Raw genomic sequence first — 19,316 nt, forward strand, 5'->3', positions numbered from 1 at the left:
CCACCCACCCACACACACACACACACACAAATAAAAAAATTAATTAATTAAAACTGGATGTATAAAGCCCACGAAATTTTAAAAAAAACTCCCATTACTATTTGATCACAAATCGTACTTACTTGCCTTACAGCATGATGCAGATTTATAATGAATTATACATTGAAAGTAATTTCAGTGTTAGCTTAGGATTAAAAAATCAATGGAAACTGATATTCTCAATGTATGTTACCCTATTTTACATAATAAAATTATCTATAAAAGCTGGGTACACATCCATTTACACTCTTTTTCCTCAGCCACAAAACAATTCCAGACAATCATACTGATCAGAACATAATTACTGAACAAAAAGGTAGTTCGAGGTTTGGATTTTTTAATAAGAATATACATAAAAACGACATGTTTTAACACTCTTATTAGCTAATTTTACTGTACAAAAGATCTTTTTTACAGCAGAGTACCAATTTCACTCTTTGGCATCTCCAATACCATCTGCATTTATAGCAAACATTGCTTCTGTTTCTGGTAAACATGGGGAATCATATATCTTACAGATCCTGGTTTCACCTCTTCCTTTTCTCAGATACAACCTGTGAATAAAAATTAAATATTTTAAGTTTAAATTCATCAACCAAATTTTAATACAGTTGAACTTTCTTATAATGTCATCAGTTATGAGAACTTGGCTATAACGTCGTGATTTCTGTGGTACAGCCTTATTCCTCATAAGGGCACCAGAAACACTACGTGTACTGGAGCACCAGCACCACTACTGACCCTTCCAAATCCCCACACCATACTATGATCAAAACACAATAGGAACAAACATCAGGGGAAGAAGACCCAAGAAAAGGGGAAACAAAACAGCACAAAAGACCACACAAACCCCCAGAAGAAAATGGTGTGAGAACCAAGCCGGAGCAGAGACAAGACCAAGGCCTTAATAACCAAGGATGCCAACAATAACTGAGGCGCAACAATTCCAGAGGGAAATTAAAGGACTTATACCTGTAAGGACAAACCACTTTCACAAAGAAAACTGAGGACAAATGTAAAAAAAGCAAGGGTCATCTGCTAACTCCCAGGACAAGGAAGGTGGGAGAGCATATTCAGTGCAAAGGGCCAAAAGGCATGGGCACCACTGTGATAAGGGTCCACAACTGCAGGATGGCGGGTGCCTCATTTCGGAGTAAAAAACCATGGGTCAACCTAGTATGGCTAATACGAAGACGGTAGAGGATGATAAGATTCCTGCCAGGAGAGGCAGAGGGAAGAACACCATGTGGTGGGAGTAGGTGGCCGTGGCCGTGGCCGCAGCCACAGCCACAGCCCCGTCCCGAAAGCCGCATCGGTAATGTGATAAAAGGTCTCGTGATTTGAGGACCCAACTCAGCTAACGAGCTACCATCCACTCAGGTTACTTGCACAGGACACTGGTCAGACTTATGGGATGATAACTATCAAGGGACGACAGATTCTTCCCGAGCTTAATGACAGGAACCACAAAGCCGTCTCTCCAATGACAGGGGAAAATGCCTTGAAGAGATATTGCCGTTATGAAGGATTGAGGAGTTGAAGCAGTTGGTTATGGATGGAATCAGGAGCAGGGGCTGTATCATGGGAACAAGAGAGGGCCAGAAGATCTCAGCTTGCTGTTTCCGGAGGAGGAAGGTGTATGGACAGGAGGTTGGTGCTGATGCCATCGCAAAATGGGTTACGAGGTGTTCCGAGTGGCTCATGGATCCGTACAAAGGCCACCTGGAAGGGCAAGGCCCGAAATAGAAGACTGCCGCTGACAATCTTGGAGGGTGCAGAGTATAGCACACACCCACGACAAAGGGACAGAAGAACCAATACACTCATTTGCTGTGTTTTATTAAGTAACAGGATTTGGTGCAAAGCCGTTTAAAGGTAATATACCATTGGAGAACAGGAGTCAATCACGATGTTGTAAGGCACGACTATGATCATGACCGTGCTCCACCACGGAACTGGATGGCGGCAAATGGGGCCCACTGAGCATGGAACAGCAATGCCAGCAGCATGAATTATCTTATCGGAGAGATTACAAATGACTTCACCAATAAAACCTGACAGAGAAGGTGTAAACAAGATCTGGGAGGTATATAGAGGCCAATCAGCATGATGGAAAGCTCAATGGGGTAACCTGGACATCAGGAGTGGGAAGAGAATGAGAATCAATGAGAGGTGATCACTGTCCCAAAAGTCATTGTGTGGCGACCAGTGGAAGGAAGGAAGAAGACAGGAAGTGAGCAAAAAATCAATGACAGAGAAAATGTCATATGTGGAACTAAAATGAGTAGGGGAACCATCATTAATTAGATATAGGTTGTGTTCCACAAGAAATTGGTCAATGAGATATCCTTGACTAGAAAAAAAGCACTGCCCCCTAAAGTGTGGTAGGCATAAAAATCCCCACGGAGTAGGAAGGTAAAGGGGAGTTGCTGAAGGAGGGCATTAGGGTAGTGGGTGTAGGAGGCCTATCAGGAGGGAGATAGAGACTGCAAAACGTGACCCCAAAGTCCAAGTGGCCCTGTATGGTAACTGCTTCCAATGTGATACTTGAAGAGGGAGCAATGTGTTAACTATGTCCATATGGACCAACGTGCAAATGCCACTGGATGCCCTCAAAGGGCTGACCTGGCTCCGAACGAAAGCATGGAACCCACGAAGAGTTGGTGAGTATCAGTGCAATGAGACTCCCGGAGAATGACACAAGATGCTGAGTAAAATGAAATAAGGGATTGCAAACTCCAGGAGGTGGCTTTAGTATTTACTAACAAGCATGCAATGGGATCCAAATGGAAAGTGAATGGGCTGGAGCCAATCACGCCACCAGATCACCATCTGTCACAAATGAGGATGGAGTGACAGCCGTAAAGAGGAGGTTAGACTCAGGTCGCAAGGAGGGAGATGGTGCCTCTTGGGGCACTGTGGGGGTCTTGTCCTGCGACTCATGTTTCTTCTTTGTCTCTTTCATAGGTCGAGGGGAGCAGGGCATGGAGGGAGAGTAGGCTTCTGCAAGATCCAAAGCTGAAAGAGAGTGGACGACCTTGGGGTGCATGGATGCCACAGAGAGGAATCTTAGAGGGGATCCCCATCAGCAGTGGGCACTGAAGAAATGGGACACTTCTCCAGCCGAGGAGGGAGTGCGGCACCCAGAGGGGAGAGCGTGAGAATCACAGAGGAGCGGGAGAGGAGAGGGGGCAGAACTGAATAAGGAGGAGGGAGGAGAGGGAAAGGACGTAACAGAGGCAATGTTGGATGTCTTCAACACAGGGTGAAGTCAGTCATACTTCTGATGAACCTCAGTGTAAGATAAACGATCAATGGACTTATTTATACTCCTGCATCTTTCTTTCCTTCTTATAAACTGAGCACCACATGGGTGGCGGAACACAGGGGCTCCCCTCATGGAAAGGGTGTCCACATTCACCACATAGATGGTATGCCGTACAGTGGGAAGACATGTGCCCAAAACGAAAGCACCAAAAACACCTCATGGGTGGCAGGACATATGGCTTCACATCACACTGATAACACATAACCTTGACCTTCTCCAGGGGGGTATCTCCTCAAAGGCCAGAATAAAGGCACCAGTTTCAGTGTGAATGTTCTTAAGACCTTTCTGATAACACCGATCAAAATGTACACCCTGTCTTTCCCAACTGGCCCAGAGTTCCTTATCAGTTTGAAGGATGAGATTCTTATGAAAAATGACTCCCTGAACTGTATTCAAAGACTGGTGAGGAGTATTGGTCACTGGGGCACTGCCAAGATGGTCACAAGCACGAAGGGCTGCAGAAGATGTTTTGATCAACAGCAAACCCAACTGTATCTTACTGAGACACTCCACTTCGCCAAACTTGTCTTTGATATTTTCCATAAAAATAACAGCTTAGTGGTGGTGAACGTGTCTCCATTAGTCCTAGTGCAGATCAGGTATCAGGGAAAGTGTTTCATCCCAAGCTGGCAGGCCTGGCCCTCCTCCAGTCATGTAGCCTGGGAAGGGAAGGCTGCAGAGTCATAAAAGCAGCATTAAATGAGCCATTACCAACCAAAGAGATGGCCACAGAAGAATGGACAACTTTTTGGAGCTTGGTATATTTTATATGCAAAGCATGCACCCTTATACCACCCACTCCAATCACAGGCTCTCCCCACGAGCATCATCTAGCCACAGCAGGGGCCATTGCTGAGGGTTCCGATGACCCAGAATAACAAGCAACCACTGATTGGCACACACGGGAATGCAACGGTTCAGGTACCAGAAGTTTGATTCCTGTGTTGTCAGGGGGCTCAGCCAGATGGGTAGATAACAGCCCCATCACATGGACTGGCTAGTGACCTAGTAGGGCAGAGAAGGCCTATGGTGGGAAAAGAGAGATGGGAGGGAGAGTGGGAGATATATCTATACCATAGATGCTAGGGAGGGAGTTCTTCCCCCAAAAGGCTTACACCATGGAGAGAAAATTTAGAAGTGGTGGTCAAACCCCAAATGTGGACCAAATATGCCAAAAAGGATGGATGAAAAGGGAAACAAAAACTGAAAGGAATACAAGAAACCAGGTGAATAGCCAAGCTGACATCATTTTAAAACACTGCGAGAGGGGAAGGAGGGGCAGAGGATAAGAAGCGAGGACAAGGAGGGAGGGGCACAGGAAAGGAAATGCATGCAGAGAAAGGAGAATGGACCACAATAACTCGTGAAAAAACTGTGTGCCACCTTGGGGGGGGGGGGGGGGGGGGTCTGAAAAGAAGAATTTGCTAACATCAAATATAAATTTAGGTGCTAGGAAGGCTTTTCTGAACCTACCTGAAATGTAGCCTTGTACTGAAGTGAAACATGGACAATAAGCAGTTCAGACAAGATGAGAATACAAGCTTTTGAAATGGTATGCTACAGAAGATTGCTGAAGATTATATGGGTAGATAACATAACTATGAGAGGGTACTGAATGAAATTGGGAGAAAAGAAATTCATGGCACAACTTGACTACAGTAATGCGTTGGTTGATAGGACATATTCTCAGCCGTATTCCGGAATTGGAGAGTAATGTGAGGCATAGAAACTGTAGAGACAGACCAAGGGATGAATACAGTAAGGAAGTTCATATGTTACAGCAATTATTATGAGATGGAGAGGCTTGTACAGGATACATTAACATGGAGGAGCCACTTCATACTAGACTTCAGGCCACAGACGAAGACGATAACAACAGCTTTGCCTTACAACGAGGGTACAGTGTTGCTCTTTGCTAGAGAATATTGCAAATTATCACATAACAATTGCTACTCACCTTATAGAGGAGACAGTGAGTTGCAGACATGTGCAACAAAAAGATTGCTATACATTTTACCTTTTGGCCAAAAGATAATCTTCTGAAGTAGAAAACACACACACGTTCACAGGTCCATGACTTACACATACCAGGTGTACTGGTATGAAATGAGCGTTTTTTTGTGAAAATGAAACACTAATTTTGAATTGAAAAGTAAAAACATTTTATTCAAAGTACTGACCATTGCTTTCTATACATTTTGACAACCTTTCTGGCAATTTGTGGACACCATGCCAATAGAAATGTTCGTCTTTTGAAGCAAACCAATCAGACACCAAATTTTTGAATTCTTTGTAGGAATCCAAGTGTTCCTCAGCCAATGCGTGTCCCATTGATGAAAACACATGGTAGTCGAAGGGGCCAAGTCTGGTGAATATGGCGAGTGGGGTAGCAGCTCCCAGCCAAGTGTTTTGATTGTATCCTGAACCAGTTTTGCTTTGTGTGCAGGTGCATTGTCGTGTAAAAAAATTACTTTGCCATGTCTTCTGGCCCATTCTGGTCTTTTTTCGATCAATGCATAGTTCAAATTGATCATTTGTTGTCTGTAGCGATTAGTATTCACAGTTTCACCAGGTTTCAGAAGCTAAACACAGAGCTTTGTCTTCTTGCCGAATCGATTTGGTTTTGCAGTCGATGTTAATGGTTGTCCTGGATTAACCCATGATTTTTCCCATTTAGGATTCTTAAAATAAATCCATTTTTCATCGCCAGTAACAATTCAATGCAAAATTGATTTTCTTTCATGTCTTTGAAGCAAAATTTGACACATGGTTTTTCGGTTTTCCATCTGTCTTTCATTCAATTAATGTGGCACCCATTTTCCACACTTTTGGATCTTTCCCATAGCTTTCAAACGGTCGGAAATTGTTTGTTGTGCAACATTTAGCATTGGTGCCATTTGCTTCTGACTCAAAGTATCATCTTCATCCTATATTGCTTGCAATTCGGCATCTTCGAACTTTTTTGGTGGTCTTCCACGTTCTTCATTTCTTACATCAAAATCATTATTTCTGAGCTGTTGAAACCATCATTTGCACGTTGCTTCTTATAGAGCATGATTACCATATGCCTCGACAAACATTCGATGCGACTCTGCAGCACTTTTTTTCAAACGAAAACAGAAAATTAATGCTTTCTGCAAATCATCACTTTCTGGTACAAAATTCGACATTGTTAACACGATGAAAACATGATGTTGTTTGTTCCATGACTTGATGTATACTAAATATCTTTGACAGATGTCATACCAACTACACAAAAAAAAATTTGGGCTCGTTCACAACAAATGTTCTTTATTGACACATTTGTATCTTAACGCTCATTTCATAGCGGTACACCTGGTACACGATCACGATCTCTTGCCACTGTGGATGCAGAGACAGTGGTCATGTATGTGTGAGTTGTACTTGTGTAAATGTATGCTGTTTTCTATTACTGGAGTAGGTCTTTTGGCCACAAGCTAAAATGTATATCAGTCTTTTTATGTGCCTAACTGTTACTCAGTGTCTCCTCCCTATGGTGAGAAGCTATTCATTATTTTCATATTGCTATGAAAAGGAAAGTTGCCACTCACCATATAGCGAAGATGATGAGACACTTGTAGGCACAACAAAAAGACTGTCACAAATAAAGCTTTCAGCCAGAAAGGCAGTCGTTAAAAATAGACAATGGTCACACACTCACGCAAATGCAACTCACACACACGATTGCAGTCTCGGCCAACTGAAGCCACACTGCAAGCAGCAGCACCAGTGCATGTTGGGAGTGGTGACTGGGTGGTGGTAGCGAGGCTAGGGTGGGTAGGGGGAGGGATCATAAGGGAGGGGTAGTGGACAGTGCAGTGCTGCTGGGGAGCATGCAGGGACGAGGTGAAGAGAGGGAGGGCAGCTATGTACAGTCGGGAGGAAGATGGAGGGCAGGGGAGAGGTGGGGGGGGGGGGGGGGAGGGGGTGATGAGGGGAGGGGTAGCAGAAAATGAGAAGACTGAGTGTGATGGTCGAATGAGGGCTGTGTAGTGCTGGAATAGGAACAGAGAAGGGGCTGAATGGGGGAGGACAATGACGTAACGAAGGTTGAGGCCAGGAGGGTTATGGGAACACTGTTCCCACCTGAGCAATTGACGAAAGTTGCTGTTGGTGGGAAGAATACATATAGCACAGGCTGCAAAGTAGTCATTGAAATGAAGGATGTCATGTTTGGCAGCATGCCTGGCAACAGGGTGGTCCACTTATTTCTTGGCCACAGTTTGTCAGTGACCATTCAACAGACAAGCAACTTGTTGTCATGCCCACATAGAATGCAGCACAGTGGTTGCAGCTTAGCTTGTAGATCATATGACTAGTTTCACAGGTAGCCCTGCCATTGATGGGATAGGCGATGTTTGTGACCGGACTGGAGTAGGTGGTGGAAGAATGTCTGGGACAGGCCTCGCATCTAGGTCTATTACATGAGTATGAGCCATGAGGTAAGGGGTTGGGAGCAGGGCTTGTGTGGGGATGGATGAATATATTGTGTAGGTTCAGTGGACAGCTCACTGTGGGAGCAGTGGTAAGGATAGTGGGCAGGACATTTCTGATTTCAGGGTACGACAAGAGGTAGTCGAAACCCTGGTGGAGAATGGCATTGAATTCATTTATATTAAAAAAGAAATCATTGAAGATGCAAAAATTGATAAAGAGAAACGTTTTGAGAATTGATGTACAGTGTCTCAATACAGTTTGCCGGAAGCAATAGTTTTGGACATCAGCAAAAAATTTAAAACATTTAACAATTGAAGAAGTCTGTATTATGCCTTGGGAACCACAGTGAGACCCAAAAAAGGCTTGGGAACCTGCTAGATATTCGCTTTCCGACTTGGGAACTTGCTAGACACCCACTTTCAGATTTGGGAACCTGCAGTAAAGAAACCCACCCGTGGCTGACCATGCATGGCTATCAGGCTTGGCCCCTTGGTGATGGGATTACCAGTCTTGAGATTGGTAGTGGCGTAGCCACCATGGACCAACGCAAGGATTTTCCGAATTACCAAAAATGTCAATAGTTTAGGCGAATTTTTTGCACCTTACCCAATGAGACACCAAAATGAAAATAAGTTTTCTAATAGAATGAAATGTGCTCTGCTGAATGGTGTAAATGAATGTAATGTGGTAGGTGTCCATTTTCAGATACATGACTTTGAACATGGGTATATTTTGATACATTCATGTTTTTTAGCAAATTTACAGGATGATAGCACAGTAATTAAACACACAAAACAGGCCAAAATTTATGATATACTAAACACCCAGACAGACAGTAGTTTGGCAAAAAACCAGGCCCATAGCGCACTTTCTCGACTACTTATGCCTCATTAAACTATGAGGCAAATTTCTCGCAACATGATTTCTTGTCCACTTTGAACTGAGATTATTCCAAATGCATTGCTTTCTGAACTCTACTTGCAACATTTGTGTGTAGAGCACACAAAGTTGTACCACTATACCCAGAGGCAAGAGTCTAGCTCTTTTACATTAGGAACAGTGGAATGCCAAACTTGACGATTTCTTCACGACTTTTCGGTCTCTGTAAAAGTGGTCTTCACGAAAATGGCTCTAGCACATGAACCAAGATACAGGTGAGCCTGAAACTTTGCAAAAGTTCATGTAGGGCCCTCAGGTATATCCTGTACAAATTTCATCAAAATTGACGATGGTCGAGCTGGGATCATCTTCTAAACTGGGACACTTGACAAGGAATGACCCAAAAGTTTCTTCATCAATAGAAATGAATATTTGTTGGCAGGATTAGCCAGATTCATTCAAGTTAAAAGCTGCTTCAGTGGGTATCCTTTTTCAGTCACAATTTGATTCTATTTAATTTTATATTCTTCTGCTGGGATTTCATCTGACACAGTTGTATCATATTGCTGTTTTAAATCACGAAAGCATAACTGAAGTTTGAAGTCCTCAATACAACTTGAAGTCACAGAGATTTATCTTTAATTTCAGCTCCTGAATGAAGGACTGTTTCCTCAGCCATCAACTGAAACTTACTCTCATTAAGTTGTCTACTGTGCACTCCAGCAAATTCATCAAGTCCCTTAACATGCTAAATGTCAGTGATATTCTCACCTTTCTCGCAGTGTATCAAAATTTCTACTTCTTTCTTAATGAACTTCATTTTCATACTCACTATTTCTCCTTGAAATATCCACATTCTATTACCCTCCATTCTGAAAATATATTTTGCACACAGGCTCCTGAGATGATGATGATGTTGTTGTGGTCTTCAGTCCAGAGACTGGTTTGATGCAGCTCTCCATGCTACTCTATCCTGTGCAAGCTTCTTCATTTCCAAGTACCTACTGCAACCTACATCCTTCTGAATCTGTTTAGTGTATTCATCTCTTGGTCTCCCTCTATGATTTTTACCCTCCACGCTGCCCTCCAATACTAAATTGGTGATCCCTTGATGCCTCAGAATATGCCCTACCAACCGATCCCTTCTTCTAGTCAAGTTGTGCCACAAATTTCTCTTCTCTCCAATTCTATTCAATACCTCCTTATTAGTTAGGTGATCTAACCATCTAATCTTCAGCATTCTTTTGTAACATCACATTTCGAAAGCTTCTATTCTCTTCTTGTCTAAAATATTTATCATCCACGTTTCACTTCCGTACACGGTTACACTCCATACAAATACTTTCAGAAACGACTACCTGACACTTAAATCTGTACTCGATGTTAACAAATTTCTCTTCTTCAGAAACGCTTTCCTTGCCATTGCCAGTCTACATTTTATATCCTCTCTACTTCGACCATCATCATTTAACCATACAGTAAAGCTGCATGCCCTCGGGAAAAATTACGGCTGTAGTTTCCCCTTGCTTTCAGCCGTTTGCAGTACCAGCACAGCAAGGCCGTTTTGGTTAGTGTTACAAGACCAGATCAGCCAATCATCCGGACTGTTGCCCCTGCAGCTACTGAAAAGGCTGTTGCCCCTCTTCAGGAACCACATGTTTGTCTGGCCTCTCAACAGATACCCCTCCTGAGATATAAAAAACTGGGCAAATGTACATGTCGTTTGTGCTCACGGTAACTAATGACACAACTACTGTACTAAGCATGCACTTTAAGGGGAGACAGTGGTAGAAATAATGAAAAATTTACAAATTTTTTATTTGCTTGACAGTAAATATAATTAAGAATATTATCAAAATTTTTTCCTTGAAATTTGAACTACAAATGGCATAAAAAATTAAAACCCTAAGCAGAGTAATGCGCCAAGCCCGCTTTTCAATGTACCAAATGGAGGAAAAATTTTATTGCAGAATTTGGCAAGTAAACTTACAAAATATAGCTTTAGAATGCTGCGTTTTTTTTATATATATACATAACAGCAGTGTTGTAAAGAAGGCTGTGGAGCCATTTTCTGGTTCAATCAGTGTGGTATAGAAGGCTGTGGAGTGTTGTAAACAAGTTTTGTGCTGTTCAGTGGAATTCGAGTGACGCTTGATTTATTGTGCCATTCTTTGTGCAAGGTTGAATCTGTTGATCCTTTTTACGGCACCTAGGCCTGGTAAAGTATTTAAAAAAATATAGTAAGTCCCATATTTCCAATATAAGGAGAAAAACTGACATTGAGGTTAGGGTTGGGCCTGCAGATGCAAACATTAGCTTGTCTCCAAGTGCATCTCAAATAAAACTTGGGACAGGGATTGTGTCAGAAGAAACAAATCATGACAGAAATACAGGTTTCAGAATCGTGGATCTGGAAATGGTGGCAGAAGCACTTAGAAAAGCCTGCAAGTGCTCTGTTTGTGGAGGAAATGTGGATTTGGTTGATGATGGAAAGAGAGAAGGTTTCGTTTGCACATTGCACATTTTGTGTCAAAACTGTGATGCTGACAGACCATTCAAGGCATCAAAGGTCAGTAATAGAATCTATGAAGCCAATATGAGATTTGCTTATGGACTAAAATGTATAGGGATTGGAAGAAATGGTGGAAACCTGTTATGTGGTATTATGAACATGGCTGGTCCTCCCCTAAAATTTTCTGCGATGAATACTGCTCTCCTCAAGGCAGTTGCAGAAGTAAGTGAAGAGAGCATGAAAATGGGAGTCCTGGGGGCAATTCAAGAAAATTGTGAAGCAACTAATAGTAACGATATAGCAGTTTCCTGTGACAGTTCCTGGATGAAGAGGGGGCAATACTTCACTGCATGGAGTTTCAACAATCATTAGTGTCGACACTGGAAAAGTATTAGACTTAGAGGTGATGTCTAAATATTGTTCTGCATGTTCCTTGCACAAGAAATATATTGATGCAGGTAAAGAAACAGAATGGCAAGAAGCCCATAAAGCTGTTTGTAGCAGAAATTATGCAGGCACCAGTGGTGGGATGGAAGCTGCAGGCATGAAATTTGTTTTCCATACATCTTTGCAAAAGTATGGAGTAAAATACGTACAGTATTTAGGAGATGGAGACTTGAATGCTTTCAAGAATGTAGTTGAAAGTCAGCCCTATGGAAAAGATTGCACTGTTGAGAAACTGGAGCGCTTAGGCCATATTCAGAAGAGGATGGGTGGATGACTCCGACTACTTGTTGCATACAATAAAGTCAAGCTACTAGAGGATGGGAAGTCACTGGGAGGTAAAAACAGGCTAAAAAAGAGGAGAACTGACAGCCTACAAGTCTATTATGGTGCTGCAATTAGAAGTAACCTCACAAGCTTGGACAGTATGAGGAAAGCGGTATGGGCCATTTGGTTTCATTACTTGTCGACAGACACTACACCTCAACATGGCCTCTGTTCTAATGAATGGTGCCAATTTTTGAAAAGTAAGGAAAGTGGGGAAGCTTATACCCACAAAAATAACCATCCTTATGAGGTTTCAATGGCCATTACACCAACATTTAGAGCACTGGCTTCACCAGAACTGCAAGAAAAATGTCTGCATGGGAAAACACAGAACCCAAATGAAAGTTTCAGTGCTATTATTTGGAAATGATGTCCAAAGACTGTGTTCATTTCCAATTTGGCGGAGAAGATCTCTGCTTTGGAAGCTGCAGTAGTGTTTAATGATGGGAATGTGGCAAGACTTCACATCCTCAGCAAGTTGGGCTTTACACCTGGAGTCTTCACTGAGCAGATACTGCAGATCACCGATAAGTAAAGAATCGTGACGACGGAGACTTCAGTCCAGAACATACAAAAAATTGCTAAGCAAAGTAGCAGAGAAGCTAAAAGAGCTGTAGAGGATGAAGAGGAAGAAATGGAATATGGATAAGGGGCAGTTTTAGCTAAGGTATGATAGATTTTTTAACATTTCATCCAAACTTTAAAATGATTTTTCTGCAACTTAAGGTTTTCTGCTTTCAGGAACACATATATCAGAAACTATTGGAAGGATTGCAATGAAATTTGGCACACCTATTCTTTTACTTTGAAGCAATATTTAAGAGGAACAAAATTGTAATAGAGATGATATACACAGTTTTGTGGTTGATAATATATTGAAAAGTATGCTCGTAAAAAATGTTCGAATCCAAAATATCACAGAAAATAATAGCATTAATTTACCAAAAGGTTACTGCACTTAATTGTACACCTATTACTGTAGATTATTTTACCATTAAAAAAATTTGCCAAATTTGCCTCGAAATATGAGAAAGTGTACCTTAAAATAATAATGCAATAAAAAATTCAAAATTATCTCACTGCATTAGATTGTTATTAAAAATTCTGAATTTTTTAAAAAAAATCATATTTGATCTCTATACGTAAGTGTGCAAAATTTCAATGAGATTGAACAAAAAATGGCAAAGATATGGATTTACAAAAATATCAGTGCAAGACTGCCACTGTCTCCCCTTAAACCTGAACTGCATGTAATCAAAACTGCTGATAGTTAATGCGCACATGTATGAAGTTTTTTGTTATGTAGCCATTATAGACCCTACCACGAGTTAACCAAATGTGAAGACAAATTTGTAGATTGAGGAGCAGTGTAGAACTTTTCTTTTTTCAGTGTAGAACTCTTCTTTCTTCCTCCAAAAGCACAGATGGGAATTGCATATTTATGAATACTCCATACATTATCACTTATTTTGTTTATTTGGTAATGGTATCCTGAACCACATACAGCATTCTAAACTCTACACCACTATTTACAAAATAATTTTTATCCATTCTATTAGTAATATAGAAGCAATGTCTAGAAAGTAAGTTCCATTGGCCAATTAAAACAACAAAAAATGTTATGGAATAAAGTACTTCACTCCAACCTGAAATACAAATCATTAACTATGTTTGAACGTGTCACCTGGGTTAAGAGATCTGTCAACATGAGACACAAAATTGTTTTATCCAGTACCAAAGTTTGAAATTTCGTACAATGACATGCAATTGGCAACAGCATGTCTACAGGTTAGTCATTCTGCACTCTCTTGCTAGCAAGGAAAACTTTCAGGTCCAATAAAAAAGAAAATCACACCAGGCAGTCATTTAAATGGTCATCACATTCAACATAGTAGTGAGATAACAACAGTTCTGCTCTTTTTGAATCATTGCTTGGTGCACTCTATTAATGACTGTGAGATCCAGAACAACATTTGTAAGGCCTTGTCAAACTTCTGTTCATCTGGCAGCATCCAGAAAATTGGTCTAAAATGCACATGGAGCCAACATGGTTATCTGTATGTTGGCCTTCATCATCTTTTCTTCAACACAGACTGATTCACCTCTTACCACAATTTTTTCACACTGCATTCCACACCATACATATTGTTCCATCCTTCAATGAACCACCTGACTCACACCCATGCCATGAGCACTGTCTTTATAACTACACTTAGAACAATACAAACATACTGGTGATAGCACTAGGATCTGCACAGCTTAATGCAATTCACAATGGATATAATGATCTTCTTGCATGTTATCACAACCCACAATTAAGTGTCTGCACTGTTGTCATCTCTCTCTAAGAGTTATGACCTTCTTGTGACTGCAGTGCAGTTGCACCTTAAATTTCCAATAAAACTTACTTTTTGATTATTCTTTTAATGTCAGACATAGTGTGACTTCAGCAACTTAATTTTCATTCAAAAATAATCAATTAAACCTTCCTGTAGTTAGGTAATCTGTTTACAACTTACCTAGTGGTTGAAGCATGAGCCATGATGTTGCCACCAATAGGCTTCTTTGGATCAGCAGCAAATAAAGCAGCACCGTCAACTTGTGCCACAACCTGATTGGTTATAACAACAGCAACCCCAAACTGTGTAATAAAACAACAAGGTAACAATAAGCTTGGATTTTATCCATGATGGGTACACATTCATGGTTTTATTAAATTTGAAATTTAGCTTTAAAGATAACAATAATAAATGGACAGCACAAATGTTAAATCTCTTATTAACATACTAATAACAACATGACTATCAAAACCAACAGGAGACAGAAAGTGACAAAAGCACTGTTTTTATAAGTGTGACTTTTTCCAGCAGCAGATTTTCTGTCAGTGCTTTAGAGAACACATTTACAGCCAGATAATCAGATAATTTTCTAGTACTGTAGAAAAGAATTAGTGCTGCTTCTACACTAGCTCCTGTGCTTAAACTCTTTCACTACGGGGAGTTTCACAGCATTTAAAGCAAGCTATCTCCCATATGCCAGTCCATTTGAGACTCAAGCTTTTTTATGTTTTTACCGGACTTGATTTCGGTGTTGCTTGATCGCAACATTACCAGTTAATCTTGCCAAACATTTGTCACTTACTGTAAACATAAAATATGGAGTTTGTACACTACACAACCTTGTTGTCACACTACTGCTAGAATCACAAGTCCATAATTTTGTGTAATACCACAGAGGCTGTTTCACACAAATTTCGTGTAATTGCACTATATTATTTAAGGAAGAGGAGGAGGAGGCAATTAGTGTTTAACGTCCCGTCGATAACGAGGTCATTAGAGACGGAGCGCAAGCTCGGGTGTGGGAAGGATAGGGAAGTAAATCGGCCATGCCCTTTCAAAGGAACCATCCCGGCATTTGCCTGAAGCGATTTAGGGAAATCACGGAAAACCTAAATCAGGATGACCGGAGACGGGATTGAACCGTTGTCCTCCCGAAGGCGAGTCCAGTGTGCTAAGCACTGCGCCACCTCGCTCGGTTTATTTAAGGAAGATCAGTCCTTATTAAAAGTATGTGCTGGTACATTATACAAGCTAATCCTTGCATAGCTGAAAAAGTCACAAGATTAGCATGATAGTTAAAGAATTTACATCAACCACCTCACTGGATGAAGAAGATTTGATCTTGTCTGTTGCAGAGTTCATTTATCGATTTTGATGTACTTAGGGTCCTCTGGGTACTCAGTATTCATACCACAGCTGAGCTTGTAATATAAAGCTCATTAAATGCCGTCGGAGGAGAGAGGCTAAATTCCATTCAAAAGTGACAAGAACACATACAGCTACGTAACTGTATTGCCTTTCTTTGTGTATGCAGCTTACATTCTCTGAAGTACAGACTGACTATTATTTTCAGATTCACAACTGAAATGATTTCTACAATTGTGGGTGTAGTAAACTCAGTTATTACATTTCATCTCTGCACAAAGCATGACCATATTGAAGCTGCTCCCATCTCACAATTGCTATTAAAGGAAGTTCCATGGTGGATGTAGCTCTGGACTTTAAATCGAGAAACAAAGAGCAAATTAGACAAGAAATACAACTTCAGCATTTTACAGAGTCCAGCAATAGGGGGGAGGATAAAGAGGCAGAGTTCTGATTTGAACTCTCACAGAACATTCTGTCGACGATTTTTCCACTATACATAATATCCTTCAGACAAGAGGAAAACCACTGGATCAATGTAGGAAAATGAACTCTAACCCAAAAAAGCTAGAAAACCATGAGTTACCTTATTGATTTCAGGAACGTGTGTGTGTGTGTGTGTGTGTGTGTGTGTGTGTGTGTGTGTGTGTGTGCTGTAAAAAACATGTGGTTACATACATCCAGAACATAAGCAATGAGTTTTGTCATCTAACTACCTTCTTCAAAAAGCACCACCCTAGTACTGCTGTTAAAAACACATGAAAACAGATCACAATGTGCCTGACGTATCATACCTTAGGTTCCTTCCTAAAGGGAAAAAAAGAAACACCAATTGCAGAGGTTGAGTGACACAGGCTAAGAAACATCCTCTTATTATGAGAAGAGCAGGAGGCAAAGGTGAATGGAATCATTATAGGGAGAGTAAGATGTCATATATGGTACATTAATTAGAACTGAGCCAATTGCAGTTTGGAGATGACAGGCAGAGTGAGAAATAAAACTAAATTAAAAGACAAAGAGAAAATGAAAAGTGGAAAGAATAATGCGTTGAAATGAAGATATTAGAAAGAACACACACACATAATGGTAGGTGACAGTGATAATTAAATAATAAAATGAGACAAGATTATAACAAATGCCAATATGTCAGATGAAGGGGATGGGATTACGCTAACCGTGGTAAACACAGGAAGTTGGAAGAATGATAGAGCAAGTTACAATCTACAGAATTTAGTGAAATTAGTGCTTGGTGAGAGGACCCAACTGTCCCTTGTAATATAACAAGCATTCAAACCTCTTGTGACATCCTGTAGAGCAAGCTCTACAATGGGGGAATGGGACACCACCAAAGCAGGTAGTTCTTTCTCCACTCATGTATTCTGCCAGTTTGGTGTTCATCCCTATGTAACAGAACATGCAGTGAAAACATACGCTGACATACTTAAATTAAAATAACTTTGTGATTGATGATTTAACAAGTTAACTCATAGCAGGCAGATGTCAGCCAATCTCTCGGGCTCCACCTGATCGCTGTGTTGTCTGTTTTGAAGGTACTTGCAGTGGGTGTCTTGTCAGGAGAAGCAGGTTATACAATACGGAGGGTGGAGAGTGGCTGGCAATGCCATTCCCTGCTACAGACATCTGTTAATCAAAAGAATTATTTTATGCAAACTACAAGCAACATGAGTAGCCCTGCTTTAATGCTGTACAGTTTGCCAGTGATGAGTCTGGGCAGGCAGTAGCGGAAGTTACATAGAGCAGGTTTTACTGCAAGAATTATTGCAGGGGTAGGAATCCTGAACAAGAGAAAGTAATTTGAAAACGTCAAACAGTCGAAAAGGATCTTGCAATAATTACAGTCCAGGTGGCGTAAGAAGATCCCTGACAGCTTGCATCTCTGTTGCCAGCTTTTAGCTGCAAAGCTCAAATGGCTGCATGCGAAAACAACAGCCATTTATAGAGCTGTGACAACCTGAGGCACTGTCACAGAGACATTTACAAAATCGTGTTACATGACTGGTTGTGGCAGCCACACGAAGCTGTCACATCTAGCCTACTGGAACTGTCGGGGATCAACTTAATGCTGACTCAACTGTAGGAATTCTCTGTCTGCTCACCTATTCTGCCAGTTTAGTGTTCATCCCTATATAACAGAACATGCAATGAAAAAATGTGCTGATATACTTAAATTAAAATAACTTTGTGATTGATAAGCTGGAAAGTGATAGTCAATGGTGTGCCGATATCACAGTTAGACACAAATGTCATCAAACTGTACAATATTCCTATACTGCAATTTTTACGTCTCTAATTTATTATTTACTCTCTCGCCTCCCCTCTCACAATGTGTGCAATCCCCCTCCACCAACTTTATTTATTTATTTATTTACTTCTATTATTCTTTACACTTTTCATTTTCTCTCTCCTTTTAACCAATCATTACTTCTAACTCTGTCCATTCTATGATCTCTGAACTGAAGTTTACACAGTGCTTATTAAATACTATTTCTGAATTGCCACACTTAAATTTTCCTTTGTGTCACAGGTTGTTCTTCCAATGACCACCCAGCCTTTTTCATCTAAATTCCTCAATATTTACTACTTCATCCCTCTTGAAGAAGCAACCTATTTTTCTAAACGCTAGAACTACTGCACTCTAATTTAGAACATTTTTATCAATTCTAGTGTGACCTGCATCCCATGAATGTAAGTTCTTGTCAACCTTGCTGTCAACTTTTAACCTATTTTTGGAGTTTTATAGAATGGCAAAAGTCAATCTTTATTATTTCTTTCTTTTATCTATTAGTTCAAGATTTTAGAATTAAGTGTTTTGTCACAAATTTTACCTTCTGCACACATCTATTAAATTCTGTTTCATGTTTCTTCAATCTCAATTTCTAAAAATTTAACAAACCTACACTACCATTTATGAAAACTGCAACACAAAGAATCATATCTATGATAGAGCTTTAGACTACAGACAGGGGGCATTGTAATACAGAAATTTCAACAATGGTTACTTGCATTAAGAGCAAATCAACTGATTTCAGAGAAAAGTGAAGATCAACTGCATACCTCATCAGCAAGCCGTAACAACATACGCAGGAAACGTGCTAGGTGCATTTGCCTTGCCGAGAGCTCTCCTCGTCCTGAGTAATCGGTACGGTACAGGGCTGTGGCACTGTCCACAACCAAGAGTGCATACCTACAAAGAAAAAAACAAAGGAACATTTCTCACAACACACTAGTGACAATACAGTTTTACAAATAAACCTGTTTCACACACAAAAGACGAATGAAACAAGTTCTGGTATGCTGCAGCAAAATCTTGCATATCTTTTGGAAAGACTGACCAGAAGCAAAGTGCTGGGACCCTCATCATTTTCATACGGAGTTATAAATAATGGAATGAGTAAAGGTAACAACTCACTGTGTAGATGAGGCATTGAATCACTGATAAGTGCATGTCTGCTGCCAACTAGCTGTCACCTACTCTTCCCCAAACCTCCCTCCTATTTGTTGTATACTTTCTCTCCTCTCCCCATTCAAGCCGCTGTGCTGGCACAATGTAGTCATCCAGGAAAATGCAGATATGTGTGTGTGTGTGTGTGTGTGTGTGTGTGTG

At 40.7% G+C, this 19,316-nt stretch overlaps 1 protein-coding gene across 1 annotated transcript in view; it reads right to left on the reverse strand.

The window, feature by feature from the left end:
• Window positions 1-359: 359 nt before the first annotated feature.
• LOC124625544 (DNA repair protein RAD51 homolog 1) overlaps window positions 360-19,316 on the reverse strand; it is a 76,465-nt gene continuing 57,508 nt past the window's right edge. Inside the window, exons 5-7 of the mRNA XM_047149179.1 lie at window positions 18,767-18,896; window positions 14,507-14,628; window positions 360-593 (exon numbers count right to left, since the gene is read on the reverse strand). Of these exons, the coding sequence (XP_047005135.1) occupies window positions 470-593; window positions 14,507-14,628; window positions 18,767-18,896 (376 nt within the window). The 3' untranslated portion in view covers window positions 360-469. The remainder of the gene's footprint in view (window positions 594-14,506; window positions 14,629-18,766; window positions 18,897-19,316) is intronic.

The sequence above is a fragment of the Schistocerca americana genome, chromosome 1 (assembly GCF_021461395.2).
Source record: "Schistocerca americana isolate TAMUIC-IGC-003095 chromosome 1, iqSchAmer2.1, whole genome shotgun sequence".
Lineage (NCBI taxonomy): Eukaryota > Metazoa > Arthropoda > Insecta > Orthoptera > Acrididae > Schistocerca > Schistocerca americana.